Raw genomic sequence first — 15,169 nt, forward strand, 5'->3', positions numbered from 1 at the left:
GCTGATGGACACCGATGTGTGCCTATGAGCCTAGAATTGCCAAGTTTCTCATTTTTAAAGAAATCCAAATTTGAGTGCAAAATGTATGCATTTTAAAATATTGGCTAAATAAAGATGTCGCATTAGGTAGATGTTCATTTAATAGCAGCCTCACGGTTACAGGTAGGGTTTCCTGGGAAGCAGATTCTGAGAGGGAGAGTGGGATGCAGGAAGTTTCTTAGGGAGTGTCCCTAGAATCAACAATTGTGAAAGGGGAGGGGAGGAGAGGGGAGGTTTGGGCCCCGGGTGAAGTCTACCTGTGATGTGGTCTTTAACAAAGACATAAGCTGACCTACAGCCCTGAAGTTGGGATCGCCCTTATAGTTGTTGCTCTTTTGTGGCGAGGAGGCCAGGCCTTTAAATGCTCTGGTTAACCAATGACTGGATCAGGCTGCCCTTGCAGGGGTGGGTATCTTAGACAAGGGCAGCTTCTAGGAAGGGCTTACCACTGAGTGTTGGAATGAATCCTTCAGTCCTGAACCGGGAGCTGGGTGGCGCTTCACTGTGCCTCCTGCAGACCCCTCCTTGCGCTGCTGCTACTGCTCAATTTCACTTCTTTGTGTAAGCGCTCGGTGCAACAACTCCAGGATCAGCAGGTACCTCTTCTCTTGGGGGTCTGAAGACCTCTTTTCTCATAGCTGGTCTTAAGGCCACAATAATACTCATCATGGCCTTTTACTATTCTAGATTCTCTTCATCCTTAGCTACCTCCTTCACTGGGCCAGGTGATTTACTTGGTGTTGGAACACAGACCCTCATCTCTGAGGGCTCTGAGCCCCTGGTGACCATGCCCTTCTCAGGGCACAGCTGATGTTCTTGTCCAAGACTGGGCAAGGTAGTACCTAAAAGAACCCCTGTGTCTCTCAAGGGTGCATTCATCTCCCCATCCCCATGTGTACCAGCAGCCCTGCCTCCTCCTGATCAGGGACCTACATAGATGCCAACTTGCCCTCTAGTCTTTTGAGTCCCTGGGCACAAAGAGCTCAGAGTGCCCTGTAGCAGCTGTAAGTTAGAGTTTAGTTGGACTCTTGCTATGCTCCCTGGTGGAAGCACTTCCCTTTGGGGGAAAAGACTAAACAGCCCAGAGCTGCAGGGATGTGAAGCACATATTTCCCAGTTGTGTCCCTGGGAGTAAAGGCAAAAGAGGGTCACTTCTGCTCCTTTTCCCCTTGGTTCTTGGATCCATGTATTCTTTCTTTTTGGACACAGCACCATATAGAGGGCATTGATTTAAAATGTCCAGTGCAACTTGGAGGATGGTGCTTTATCCTTGTGAAGAATCATCTCTGAATTGGTGCTTCAGTTGTGCCTTCAGTAGGCCATTCTTCCATTCTCAGGATGGCAGCTTCAGGGTTATGTGGCATTTGATATAACTGGTGGATCCCACAATCATGAGGCCATTCTTGCATCTCATTTGCTTTTAAACGGGCCTCTTGATCTGACGTGATGTTATGTGGGATCCCATTTTAGTGCATTAAACACTTCTTAAACCCTCAACTAGTAGTTTTGCCTGAGGTCCTAGCAGCAGAAAAGGCAATTACATACCTAGCATGTGTTCATTTCTGTAAAAATGAATCACTGTGCCTCCTAGTGTGAAAAAGGGTCCAAATGTAGTCAACTTTTCACCAAGTGGTCCTGTGTATCTTTGAGGGATGGTGCCATGTTGGCGAGGTAGTATTGCTCTCTGTTGCTGGAAGGATGGATGATTGACAGCACCAGTAGCTGGATCAGCATTGGTGAGTAGATGTTGGTTCACTGCATAGCCTCTTCTCTGTCACTGTGTCTACTCCATCCGTGAGCCCATTGTGCCAATATTGGGGTGGTTAATGATGGAGCCTGGCTGATGTCAACTGAATGAGTCATTTTGTCTTCCTCATTTCGTGTCTCTGCTGTGATGGATGCTCTCTGGGGAGGGCATTGATATGTAATTTCTATATCTTTAGTCTTCATGCCCACTTCCATAGGTCCATCATATGCTTCTACCCATGACCTCATTTTCCTTGATCTTTCCATCTTTCCCCTTTCTGCCTAGGAATCCTTCAACACTGATAGTATGTGAAAATGATCACTAGATGGATCCGTGAACCCAAAGAACCAAATGTAAGCCAGATCTAGACCAGGGGTCCATTTATACCTGGCCTCAACATGCCTCCTCTCTAACAGAAAAGCTATGATGATGCTTCTAGTCTCTGTGTATCAGTGTCAACTGGGAACTTGTATCCATTGGTCCTTAGGGTGTTTAGTTATTCCCTTTACCAGTTGATAGTGGCATTAGTATATGGCCCTTGAGGAGAGAGTAGAAGAATCATTATCATATACACTAGACATGGTATTGCAGGCTCCTTCCTCTTGATGACCCAGCTTCTCCTCCAGTTAACATTTTTAAGCCTGAAAACTAGGTCACATCCAGAAATTGGGCAAGGGAAATTAGTCATTCCATTAGTGGAGTGACTAATTTTAGCCCCCTGATCATGAATCCTTGATTCACTTTGATTTCTATCTATTGTGGTTTCTTATTGCTGCTGAAACAAATTACTACACACCTACAGGCTTAAAACAATACAGAGTTATTCTCTTTCAGTTCTGGAAGTGAGAAGTCTAAAATGGGTCTTATAGGGCTAAAATCAAGGGATCAGGAGGACTGCAATCCTTCCGGAAGCTCTGTTTCTTGCCTTTTTCAGATTCTAGAGGTGGACTACTTTCCCTGGCTCGTGGCCACATCATTTTGACCTTTGCTTCCAACATCACATCTCCCTTTCTTTCTCTGACCCATTGCCTCCCTCTTATAAGGACCTTTGTGACTACACTGGGCTCAACTGGATAATCCTGCCTGTAGCTTTGAAATGAGTTGCCATGAAAGCTAATGGAGAAGGCCAGGGGCTGTCAGAATCATTCTGTACTAAAGAAGTGAATGAGAAGCTCCGTCCGGGGAGAAGGAGGTGTGCACACTAGCTCTCACTGGTGGAAGTGTGATTTGGGGATAAGCCCATGAGAATACTACTCTGTGGCTATAATCTTTTTTTTCTCTCTTTTATGGCTTATGTATAACAAGGGTAGGTTTGTTTGTCAGGTAATTTCTGTGTATTTAATATGTAAACATCTAATAATAGCAGGTGAATCACCACTTTGATTTTCATTCTGTGACACTGGAATTACACAACTAAGATTTCCTTTGAATTGTAGATGAAATTAATAGACCCAAATACTTAACAGGCAGTTCTGAGATTAACTGTCTATTTATTCACACTAAAATTGCCTATATATTTCACAAAGGCCTGGTGTGTGGTTTTGCCCCTTCAAAACGCTTCTATATTTGTTTTGGGACTATTTTTTTCTCCACCCTTAAAATCAGGACTAGGGGAAATGTTTCGCATATTAACATAGGAAAACATAAATTTGTTTTTTAAAAGTAGAAAATATTTTTAAGAGTAAAAACCATGTACATGGCTAAGCACTCATTTTAGATATTGTAGCGATTGAAAGGAAGACAGAATATTCTTGACTTTCCCCTCTATTCAATTAAACACTTCCCACCCTGCATTGCTTCTACCCTATTCCAATCATCATAAAAGAGCTGGATCTATAAAGATAAATAACACGTAGTCCCTGACATAAATTACTTCGGCAAATAATAATCAGAACATTAAAAATAATGGTAGGCCCAGAAACTAATATAAAATAATATTGAATGTCCAAATAAATAAATAAATGTGAATTTAAAAAAAGATACAATTGCAACAGTTTTATTAATCTTTTCAAATTACAGACGATAACTGATATTTAGCTTTGTAGACCCTCTATATTGCCTATTTGTTTTTCTTTAATTTGATTTTGTTTCATTAATAATAACAAATAGCATTTGTTTCTATTTAAAAAAAGGTAGAAATAGCTGCCCTCTAATTAACTTACTTTGTACTAAGAGCTTTACATGAATAATTATATTTAATCTTCAAATGTTCACTGTCCTTTACTCATCTATACATCTGTGCCCTCCCTTGTCTCCTGACCGGCATAGATCCCAGCCCTCGTCCTCAATTCCCTTGAGTTTCTCTCTGCCTTGTCAGCACTCGCCTAGCAAAGCCCTTGTTAAATTGCACACCCTCCCTACCCCATGCCTGCATACTCTGCACACATACAGCTGTACACGGCTGAAGGAATATCAACAAACATGCTTATGAGTCTTTCTTCTAATTCATGGCCACTAACTGAAGGAACTCCTTAGTGCTGCCAGATAATCACACCATATTTCCTATTTCCCTAGTCCCTTTACTCTCCTGGAAAAGTAATTCATACCAACTCCTCTCCCTTCTAACTTCCATCACCTTCCCCGCAGACTGTCTTAGCTGATGACAGAGAAAATAGACACAACCACAAGAGAACTTTCATAAACTCCCTCTGTGAAATTTACCTAGCCACCTGTCTCTGTGCCAGTATGCTCTTCCCTTCAGTTACTGGGAAGAAACCATCCTTGCTCCTTGCTAAGAGACAAGCCCTCCTTTTGAACACTAGGTGTCACCTGTGTTGTCCATTCAAGATGATAGAGCATTTATTGCATTTCTTTCCTGCTCCATGAAGTTTCCTCTCCTTACTGAATTAGGCCCACTGGCACACAACCGTGATATACTTCCCTCGTATTAGATTGCACTTTCTCTGCTAGTTACTCTCCATTTCCCTGTCCCTGTTTGCAATACAATCCCTTGAAAGAGTTGCCTATCCTAGATGTCTCTAATTTCCACCCCCACAACTTCATTAAGACAGCTCTGACACAGGTACACACATAGTAGGTGCTCAGTAAATACCACTGAATAATTTCATACATGCTCACAAAAACAAACAAACAAAAAACCACTGTGATATGGGTATTTAGATACTCATTTTATAGGTGCTCTGTTTAAGGTGCTCAGTGACCTCGACAGGGCTTTCATGTACCGATTAATTCTCAGTTCTCCTCCTCCTCAATCTTTCAGGGGCCATTAGGGACGTGAACACATTCTCTTCTTTGAAATAATTTTGTTTCTTGATCTTCAGAGCACAATACTTGCATGCTGTCCCCTCTGTCTCATTGACCACTCTCGCTGCTTCTTTTCCTGGTTGCTCATTTCCATTAGAGATGCTACTTACCTCAGATTTCTTCTCTATCTGCACTCCCTTCCTTGGTCATCTCCTCCAGCATTGTTACTTTAAGTAATACCTAATGGCTGTCAACTCCCAAACTCGTATTTCTTTCTTAGCTCTTCCCTTAGATTTCTAACCTCAGATATCCACCTGCCTGCTCAGCCTGCTCAACATTTCACTTGGATGTTTAATAGGAATGTCCACAAATATATTCCTGACCTTTCTTCCCAATCCCATTCCTCCTACACTTTTTCCTATCTTACCTTCATCTTTTGAATTGCTCAGGGCAACAAATTTAGTGTAATCTTTGATTCTTCTCTCTTTCATACCTCAGTCAAATACTCAGCAACTACTGTTGGCATTACCTTGAAATAGATCCAACATCTAACCATTTCTCACTGCTTCCACTGCTACCATTTGGTCTAAGCTACCATCCTACCACCTTGCCTTCTGTGACCTCTGTGTGTAAATTTCCAGCCCATCCTCACAACTCTTGAATGACTTTCACCTTGCCATCCCTGCTTTATTTATCCTCAATACACTTGCTCCTAAAATGGAAGCTTAAAGAGGGCTTTTGTCTGTTGTGTCCAAATATTTATATCCCTAATGCCTAGGTGCCCATAGTAGGTACTCAATAAATATTAGTTGAATGGATTAGTAAATCATCACAAAACACTGTAAAGGTAGGTAATGAGATGCTCATTTTAGAGAGGATGAAACCAAGGCTCAAAAAGCTGAGGAAATCTGCTGAAGGTCATGGAAATAGGAAGTGTGTGAACTGCAATATGGAACAAGGTTCTTCTGCTCCTAAACCCAGATTCTTAGACAGTACACCATTTTGGGTTTAAGTCCATAGTTTTCCCTCTGAACTCATCAAAAAGAAATCTTTTAAAGAAATTCTTTAATTGACCACAGGCTTTTTTTTTCCACCTCCTCATACACTTTGATGGCAGTTCCCTTCAAAGCTGTAGCTTTATAATCTCTATATATAAAAGCCTAAATGACCCTTACACAGAACGACCAGAACGACCTATCGACCAGTCGCAGGAGCTGCCCCAGACACGCACTGACCCCCGGGGGAAGATGCTCAATGCAGGAGCTGCTCCCAGGTGGTCAGTGCACTCCCAGAGCCAACCTCCTGCAGCCCCTCCCCCCAGCCAGCCAGCCCTCCCGACTGGCCGACTGGCCGGCCAACCTCCCGGGTTCTCTCCCCCTCCCCTTATCGCCCCCCTCCCCCGGTCAGCTGCCCCCCCCCCCCCATAGCCCTCCATCACTGGCCAGGCTGAGGGAGCCCACCCGTGCATGAATTCGTGCACCAGGTCTCGAGTTAGTGCATAAATACCTAACCTATTCTACTGAGCCATTCTGTGACACATGTGTTGCCTTGGAATTTGTGACTGTATCATATTAGCAAAGTGATTCCTCACCATCTTGAATTTATCTGCTCTGAAATATAGAATCAGGAAACTCTAAGAAGCCCAAGAGATGCAAAAGTATTCTTAAATCTAGATTCTAACCACATGCCCTTTAATTACAGGAAAGTTCTTACTCCATCTACTTTTTCTTCAGATAGAAGTTAAAACATTCTTGCATTCACTCACCTAATTATTGAGCAATTACTTTGGGCAAGGCCCTATTTCATACACTCAGGACATAGCAGTGAATAGAACAAGACACATTCCCTGCTCTTAAGGAGCTTACATTCTAGTGATGGGAAAGAGGATAATACTCAATAATAAATTAATATGTCATGTGGGGTAAAGTACCGCCAACATAAATAAAATACAGAAGAGATCTAACAAAGGACCCTCTGTTGATAAGGAATAAAGTCAACTACCAGTATGTGAGAATTGGGACATTATTATTATTATTATTATTCGCCCCTGGAACACTGGTACCTAGAAAAATAATAGCATACCGTAAGCACAAGGTAAATATCATGTGAAATTGTGAGAATGAGTGAATGATGCTGGAGAGAGAGCCCAGTTCGGTTACCGCAGGAGTCCAGGTAACAGCAGATGGTGGCTAGACACAGACAGCAGGTTTGTCGATGGAAAGAAGAGGTTGCATTCTGGTTGTATTCAGAAGACAGAAGCAACAGCATTTCTTGACAGATTGGATAGGCAATGCAAATTGGATTGGATTGGACTGGATTGAATTGGCCTGAGTTACTAGAAAAACTTAGCCTTGATTGAAATGTGGAAGTCTATGGGTGCGGTAGTTTTGATGGCCAAAATTAAGTTTCTTTGGGACCATAAATTAAGTCCCTCTGTGTCTCCCTCCCTCTCTCATAGTTTCCTGAGATGCCTAAAGCCAAGTACTGCTGTGTATCCAAGGAAAACCATTCAGAGTCATTCTACTGTGGAAAACATCCACGCTGCTTGCACTCCTCACCCTCTTGGCCAGACACAGAGGCATCTTGTGTTGATCGCTGCCTTTCTTCTTACCCCTTGAATAAGAAAGGCAAAGCCAAAGAAGGGTTTTTCCTTCAAACTCATCTCAGACACTTGATTTTGATTTTTAAAGAGAGAGAGATGATTGAAGGGGATGAAAGAGGGATAAAATGGTGTTTGTTTTACATTTCTGATGAGGAGAACAGCTTGGATCGATTAGCTGGTGATTATGCATTCCTGTGCCTGGCTTGTCACAGCACTCCGATCCGGAGAAACACATCACAGGTCCTATTCTGCATGGCCTTTTGCAGGCAAAGCTGACCTCAAAGAGTTTAACCAAGTCTTGTAACTTGAAACAACACACACACACACACACACACACACACACACACACAGGACTAAGTAACCAAAAAATATGGTATCAATCTCATTAGTAGAGTGTTCTGGTTCATAATGACCATAACAGAGGAGATAATTAGGATGTAAGACAGGCAAAGAAACCCAGGAATTAAAAAAAAAAAGGTAGTAATATTTTTTTAGGACTATAAATGTCCCCTATATATTTTTGCTTTTTTAAAAGAAGAACTTGCAAAATCCCCTCAAAAGACTTGGTGACAGTAAACTATGGAAAAGATTCAGAGAGACCTCTGCAGGGTTTCACAGCGTGCAGTTTAATTCTTTTACTCTGTTCTAAATATAATCCTGCTTATTTGCATGTCAATCCCCAGAATGCTTTGTCATTTCACAACTCTTGGCTAGTGGTCTCAGCACTTCAGCTTTAAGAACAAAGCAGAATGTTTAGGGCGTGCCTTTGGTTTCCGTCTCTCACCTCCTCCCCCCTGTGCTTTGCAAAAGAGTTCTGGGAGGTGACCTTTGCCTGGCATTCATTGTCCTAGGCAGAGTATCTCAGTGGAGTGGACTTTTCCTGTGAAGCCTGCATTCAGTCTAGTTACGCATGAATACACTGGAAGCTTGGATTAACTCAAGAAGGGAGTGTTTCGGGGGGCCTTCGTCTCCCCTTTGATTATGTCAGGTTCATGTCAGGTTTCTGGAAAGCCCCAGCTGAAGTATTCTGTCCTCTTTCTGTAGATGTTTTTTTTTTTCATAGCATCTCCATTACAAAGTAAGCCTTCAACTTAATGAAAAGATATCCTGAAGTGTGGTCAGTGTTCTGCCTAACAGAAACGTGAATTCAAGATTCCTCACACAGACCTAGTCATGCTTCGTGAGATGTAAAGAATTTCTATTTAGTAGGGCATTAGGATCCACAGTTGAGGAGTGGGGATGTAGGAGACTTATCTTGAGAGGAATTTCTAATTTTTGCACAGCAAGCCGTAGCTGTTTCTAAATGCTATGATTGTTGTTTTTTTTCCCCAGGGGAGCTGGAAGCTCCCTAGTCAAGCACCACTCACCTTCCACCCACAGTGGCTCCTCCAAAATTTGCCTCCCTTGGCAGTTAACTCTAAGCAGGTAGTAAAGGAACAATATATTCCAGCGCTGAAGGGCATGTTTTTGCTTCTAATAACGGTGACTTTCGACTATCAGCCCTGCTGCCTAAAGTAAACTCAGGAATGTGAACAGGTTGACTCACAAAATCCCTGGCTGCCCAGCAGTAACGTGCCTTCCCTTAAAGGTGTCGTCTACTTTTTACTCAACAGAGCAACATCAATACTCTTTCTTCGATACTAAGAATCAGGTAGCGGCATTCCTTTAAAACATATTATTTTGATAATATTTTTAAATTCAGAAAAGCAGTTGGTATTAGCTGACACGGTACCTACCCCTCGCAGCCCTCTGAGAGTGAGTGGGTTGCTTAACATTTTCTGATTCCTATTCTCATGGTCTCAGGATAGCAGTGGCCCGGACAGGCTGCACCAAGTCTGGCCAGTCCTGGGATTTTTAAGGGTTTGCACCGGCTGTTTACACACCCAGCGACCAGCAGAGGCAGCGCCCAGCGCTTGGCTGTAACAAAGGCGGCGGCCACCCCCATCCAGCCCGCGAGGTGGATGGAGGGGGAGGGCAGGTTCTGGCAGGGACACCAGAGCTGTCACCTTTCAGAAATGAGGGTGGGGACGGGGAGAAATCCGACGGCGAGCTGGTGGGAGGCGCTGGCGCTTTCCCGAGCTGGGCCCTCGAGGCCAGGAGGGCGACAGCAGAGCTCTCTTCCTACCCCGGGACTGCAGCATCCCGGCCCGGAAAAGTCCCTCGCGCCCCCTGGTGGCCGTGGAGCGGCCTGGCTCCGCCGCACAAGCAAGTCACCAAAAAAAAAAAAAAAAAGGAAGAAAAAGGAAAAGTGGGTGAGGCAGATGCAAAGAGGAAAATCAATAGGGATAAGAGAGAAGAGGGAGGAGTCGCGGATCAGCCATTCCCATTCTTGTCTTACGGGGTCCCAGCTGGCACCGCAAAAGAAAAAAAAAAAAACACCCGGGCGTGAACGCGAGTGGAGGAGGTTGTGTGCGCGGGGGGGCCGAGGGTGAAAGGGGGACCAGGGAGATTTACTTTTGTCTCTGGCAGCCGCCGCGGGAGCCCGGGAGGGGGGCGGAGGCGAGGGGAGGCGGCGGCGCGGCCAGCGCACCACTCGCGCCACCTGATCTCGGGGCGCTGTGCGCGGAGGAAGGCGCGGGCGAGCCGGAGCCGAAGCAGGAGGGAGGGACGCCGCTGCTCAGCCACCGCCGCCACCATGTCCTACCAAGGCAAGAAGAACATCCCGAGGATCACGGTGAGTCCGGGTGCCGCCGCCTCCCTCCCTCTCTTGCCGGGTCCGCTGCGCTGCGGGCGGGGCGGCTGGGATCCCTGGTCCGGTCCCCGGGGAGGGACGGAGACCCGGGTCTGGGGGTGGAGAGCGGCGGTCAGTCCAGCCGGCGCGGCGGGCGCCACCCAGACGGAGCGACCCTGGGGCTTGGGGAAAACAAAACAAAGAGGAAACCCAAACACTGGCGCGGAGAATTTAGGACTATGTAGCCTCCTTTCCCACCGCTGGTAGTTCCCCCAAGAACGCTGGGCTCACGGCTCTCCCCGGACCCCCGCTCCTCCTGGGGTGTCGGTGTGCGCCGCCCCGGGCCAGGGGTGCTTTTTGTCTAAGGTTGCTTTAGGCGGGCCGGGGTGTGGGGAGATGACACCTTTCCCCAGGGCACTGGGCGGCCCGACCGCGCCCCTCTCCCCGCTCCAGCCCCGTGGCGCTGCCCGCCGTGCCGCTAGGGTGATGGGGTGTCTGGACCGTCCGTCCTCACCCTGTCCCCTTCTTGCCTGCATTCACCCGATTCATATTTCAGTGCGTCATATTCGGGACCGGACAGCTAACGTGGCTGTAGCGGGCATGACAACTGTTGTTGGTCTTTTTTTTTTATTATTTTGCCCTCGATGCATTTTACATTTTTCGTGCCATTTCTCCTCCCCAGCCCAAGAAAAGGCTGAGTTTTTAGAGCAGATTTTAGTTTGCAATCGCAGGCGCACGCTGTGTGCATGCGGTGTCCAATTGCCATTGTGTGCGAGACAGAGCCACCCTGGGCCTGCGGGTGTCAGATGCGCTGGGCGAGCCCTAGGCGGGGTGGGGAGGGGAGGTGCCATGATCAGGTACAGAAGCACACTTACACCAGCGACCAGCAAGATGCTTTCACGGCAAAATACCGAGCCCTGGGCTGGGGTGCCTCCAGAATACCCTGAAATGATGCCCCCTCCCCAATGGAAGGGACATACCACAAGCTAGGATGGGCATTAAAAAAATAAAATAAAATAAAAGCAAAACAAAAAAAGAAACCCCACTGACATTCGGTAGTTTAGCGCGGAGCAGTGCAGTTGTGCTTTGTCTGTAGTGAATGAGGTGTGTGTGTAGTGCGTGTGGTGTGTAGTAAGGGAATGGGTGGCTACTCCATCTTTGCAGGGCAAACAAAGGAAGTGATCAGCTGGCCCCTGGGAGGCTCTGCAGCTGCCCTAGGGCAGAGCTGTACCTGCTGCTGCACTTAATTGGCCTCAATTCATTAGGTTTTGCCGTGGGCATGGGTCTGTTTGCACTTGTTCCCTTATGCTTGGAACATCCTGTGCGTTTGTGATTGCCATGCAGGACCTTCCCCTCTGTCGGCAGCAGGAGGCTGTTCTTGCCTCGCGTGCACTTGGCTAGGTGCTTTATTTCTGTTGCAGCATCCTACATTTTTCATGCACTTGGGCTTCATGCCACACAAGTGTGCCCCACCCCTACCTGCTGTTTACCTGGTCCCAGGGAAGAAACACTCCCCCCAGGGAGAGCGTTGGGATAGGTAGGGATTCTTTTGTCAGGTAGAGGGGATGGGTTGAAACACATCCTTCTGTACCACTCATTACCTGATACCATGAACTTCACATTATCGAAGAAACATTGTAGGTCATTTACAATGCACAGTATTTTCTCAGTGCCAGTTGCTTTTGCAAAGAGCTGTGGAGGGTACAGTAAAAAAGAAAAGGCTGATTAGGACAAAAGCTCACTGTTTATACTTATTTCCCTCACTCAGAAGAGGTGCACCCAGCTGTCATGCTATATGCAGGAGGTATGGTGCATATATGCCACTTGCCTTACATCCAGTATGCATTTGCCAGTTCTCCTGTTTGGGATCAGCAGAGAACAGATTTTTTCCCCCCTAGTCTGAAGATTGCAATGGTTCTTATGGACTTAGCCTGTGATATGGCATCGAGGGCCACGCCCATTCTTCTAGGCATCATTTAAGCCACCCTTAAGGAAAGATGCAGAAATTGAGCCCTGATAACTTACCTGCCTTAGAAGCCACCATGGGTGTGGCTGTGTCCTAATCTCAGGGCCAGGTTTGCAAGGGGTTCCCTTTTGTTCCTGTTTGGATGCTCTTCCCTGGGGTGCATCCTTCATTTTCAGTGCGGCTTCCATCCTTTCTCTCTGCGCGTGGGGCGTGGTGCTGCATAGCAGCCTCTGGTTGAAGCTGGGGCTGTGTCTCCAGCAGCTGTGACAGGAATGTACAATGGCTGTGGATTTCTTCAACCCCGGCTGCCTGATACTCATTGTTGAAAGGGGAGGGGGGCAAGAGGGATAAGGCAGGAGTGAGGGGGATGCTGGTCTTTGGGAGCAAGAAATCCATTCGTAGATTTTTTTTAATGCTTTGTGTTGTATTTCCATGAACAAGGATTCTATTTTAGAATAAAATACTTTTCTAATTTTGCATGTCCAGAGATAATTATGGTTATCCACATATACAAGGGTTGAGATATTTATCTCCACAGTTATCATAAAAGCATGGATATATATATATATATATATATATATATATGAAATATGATTAAAGATTTAAATATAACATATATCTCCTACTGTCAATTCTAGTACTTTTTAATGGTAAGATTGTGGAATTTGAATTAAGTTTATTATCCTCTCCATATTCCTTCCTGTGAAGGCTGCCCCACCCAGTAGCTGAAATGTCACTTTAATCTGAGGATGGGTGGGGACAATCTTTCTTGGCCCCGCACCCTCTATCTTCCCAGGCACCACCCACTGCCCCAGTTTGGGGGGCCTCAGTAAGGTTTGGTTGGTTGTCTTTCCTCCCACCTATTTGTGCTGCCCTCCTGAGATCAAAGCCTTCTCCCTACCCTGTGTTTATGGGTTTCCTGGAGGGGGTGGGGGTTTCTCCGTGAGTATCTCAGGCCTCAGCTGTCATGGTGCCTTCCTAGGTCATCTGTCTACATGCATGACCTGAACAGCCTTCCTCAATACTAGACCTTGTTTCTAGATGTCAGACACTGGCATTTTGGAGCAGGGCCCTTGCATTGGCATTCACCTCTGTCTCCACTAACTAGCACAGGGCCTAACACATGGACACCCAATGATGATCTGGTAAATCAAGGAATGAATTAAAACGTGTTCCTAATGAGAATAGCTCACGCCCATTGAGTGTTTATTACATGCATTGTCTCACTTCATCCCTGAATCAACACTGAGAGGTATTACAGTTATCCTGATTGTGCAGATTTAAACAAACTACCTGAAAATCCAATGCATTTGGCCTAGGTCAGAGCTGCAATGTTAGAGGCAGGACGCACACCTACACACCTAGCTGAAATCAAAGTACATGTCTCTGCTTCTGCCATCACTCTTGCTTGGGGCTGGGGGCGCAGATGGTTTAGAAGAAAGACTCAGACAGTCTCTACTCCTGGTAGGACTTGTGAGGCATAGTTTCCTGCCATTGTCAACCAATTGTGTAACACGGTCCCTCTTACTTTTTATAGTCACTAAATATAAATGCCAATTTTAGGGATGGTAGCTACCATATCAATGCTGCAGGCAGAATATTTGGATAATCACAGTCATTGTTCTCCTCTGATATAAGCTACAACTTGAAGCTGGCCGCAGGAGTGGTTCCAGTGCTTTCCATGTATTCTCTTAGCAGAGTCTCCACAAAAAACCCCACACCATTTCACAGTTAAGGAGGTTGAAACATAGATAACTAGGCGAAGTCCCTTATCCAGTGTTACACAGTGAGACTTTGGGGCAAAGCTGGAAAGAAATCCATATCCTGTCTGACTGCGCAACCTCAGCTGCCCTGGTACAGCCACAGCCTCCCATAGGCACCTGAAAGGTGTAGCTAGAACTCCCGAATTCCCTCTGGGAGACCAATCCCAGAGAGCTGGCTTTTTGCGAGTACTAATTGGATTTCTGTAAATACATTCTGGCAGATAATTAATGCATTTCCCCTGCCTTGGAGGTTGGGCCATTCGTGTGTGATGTTTGGGAATTGCCGGATCACATCCTCAGTTGGAACGGGACCTGGAGAGTTCTGTCTAGGGCACCTAGTCTGAGCGCTGGGGGTGTTGTGAGCGCTGTGGGGGCCATGAGAATTGTTTTGGAGGGGAAGTGAGGGGGGATGCTTAGGGACTTGGGGGAATACCCAGGTCTCTGTAACAGTGGAGCAGGGGAAAGTACAGCCCCACCCCTGGATCTATGTCTTCCTCTTCCTCCCACTTCGGATTGGGAGCAGATATAAGGCGATGGAGGACTAGCATTTGGGAGACTGAAGGAAGAGAGGTCATCCAAAGTCAGCTCTGTCCATGTCAGGCATCTTGGAAGGCCAATTCCAGCATAAAAGACAGAGGAAAACTATCAAAGATGAAGGAATGGAAAGCATCTTAGCTATCTGATCATGGAAATCTCAGCCCAGGCCCTGCCTGGGGTGCTCATTGTACTTTATATTTTGAGCAGGTATGTGAGCAGGTCTGATTCTCAGCCAGGTTATTTCTCTTTCTCGAATAGCAGCAAAACACCTCAGGTGAAAAAAGAGCTATTAGTAACTGAGGGAGCCAGCTGGGCACTTGGGGAAATTCTAAGGAAATAGGTTTCCTGAGAATATTCAAGTCTCTGTAGTAGGACTGTCAGTTTATAAATAAAAGCCATCCTGCTTATCTCACTGGGCTGTTGAAAGGCTCAAATGAGGAGTGCCCATGAAAGTGGTCTGTGAGCCCCGGATGTAGTCAGGAGAGTAAACACTGATTTATTTATACAATCTCAACCACTTTGGAATGTGGAAATGAATAAAGGAAGACTTGACAACGTCTAGAGTAGAAAGAGACTACTTAGGAAACTTTTAAAAAACACAACTTTCAAGAACAGACAAAAATTTATATAAAAACCATGA

The 15,169-nt window shown here is 45.9% G+C and overlaps 1 protein-coding gene across 3 annotated transcripts in view; it reads left to right on the forward strand.

Annotated features, from left to right (window-relative positions):
• LOC102441540 (dihydropyrimidinase-related protein 3) overlaps positions 1 to 15,169 on the forward strand; it is a 105,859-nt gene that overhangs the window by 34,104 nt on the left and 56,586 nt on the right. The window contains exon 1 of one of the 3 annotated variants that reach the window (XM_006097454.3): positions 10,040 to 10,266. The exons of 1 other annotated variant lie outside the window; for it this stretch is intronic. In XM_006097454.3, coding sequence (XP_006097516.1) covers positions 10,228 to 10,266 — 39 coding nt within the window. In that variant the 5' untranslated portion in view covers positions 10,040 to 10,227. Of the gene's footprint in view, positions 1 to 10,039; positions 10,267 to 15,169 lie in introns of those variants that run through there. One more of the 3 variants, XR_002831350.1, reaches the window with a different exon arrangement.

This window comes from Myotis lucifugus, unplaced genomic scaffold (genome assembly GCF_000147115.1).
Source record: "Myotis lucifugus unplaced genomic scaffold, Myoluc2.0 scaffold_202, whole genome shotgun sequence".
Lineage (NCBI taxonomy): Eukaryota > Metazoa > Chordata > Mammalia > Chiroptera > Vespertilionidae > Myotis > Myotis lucifugus.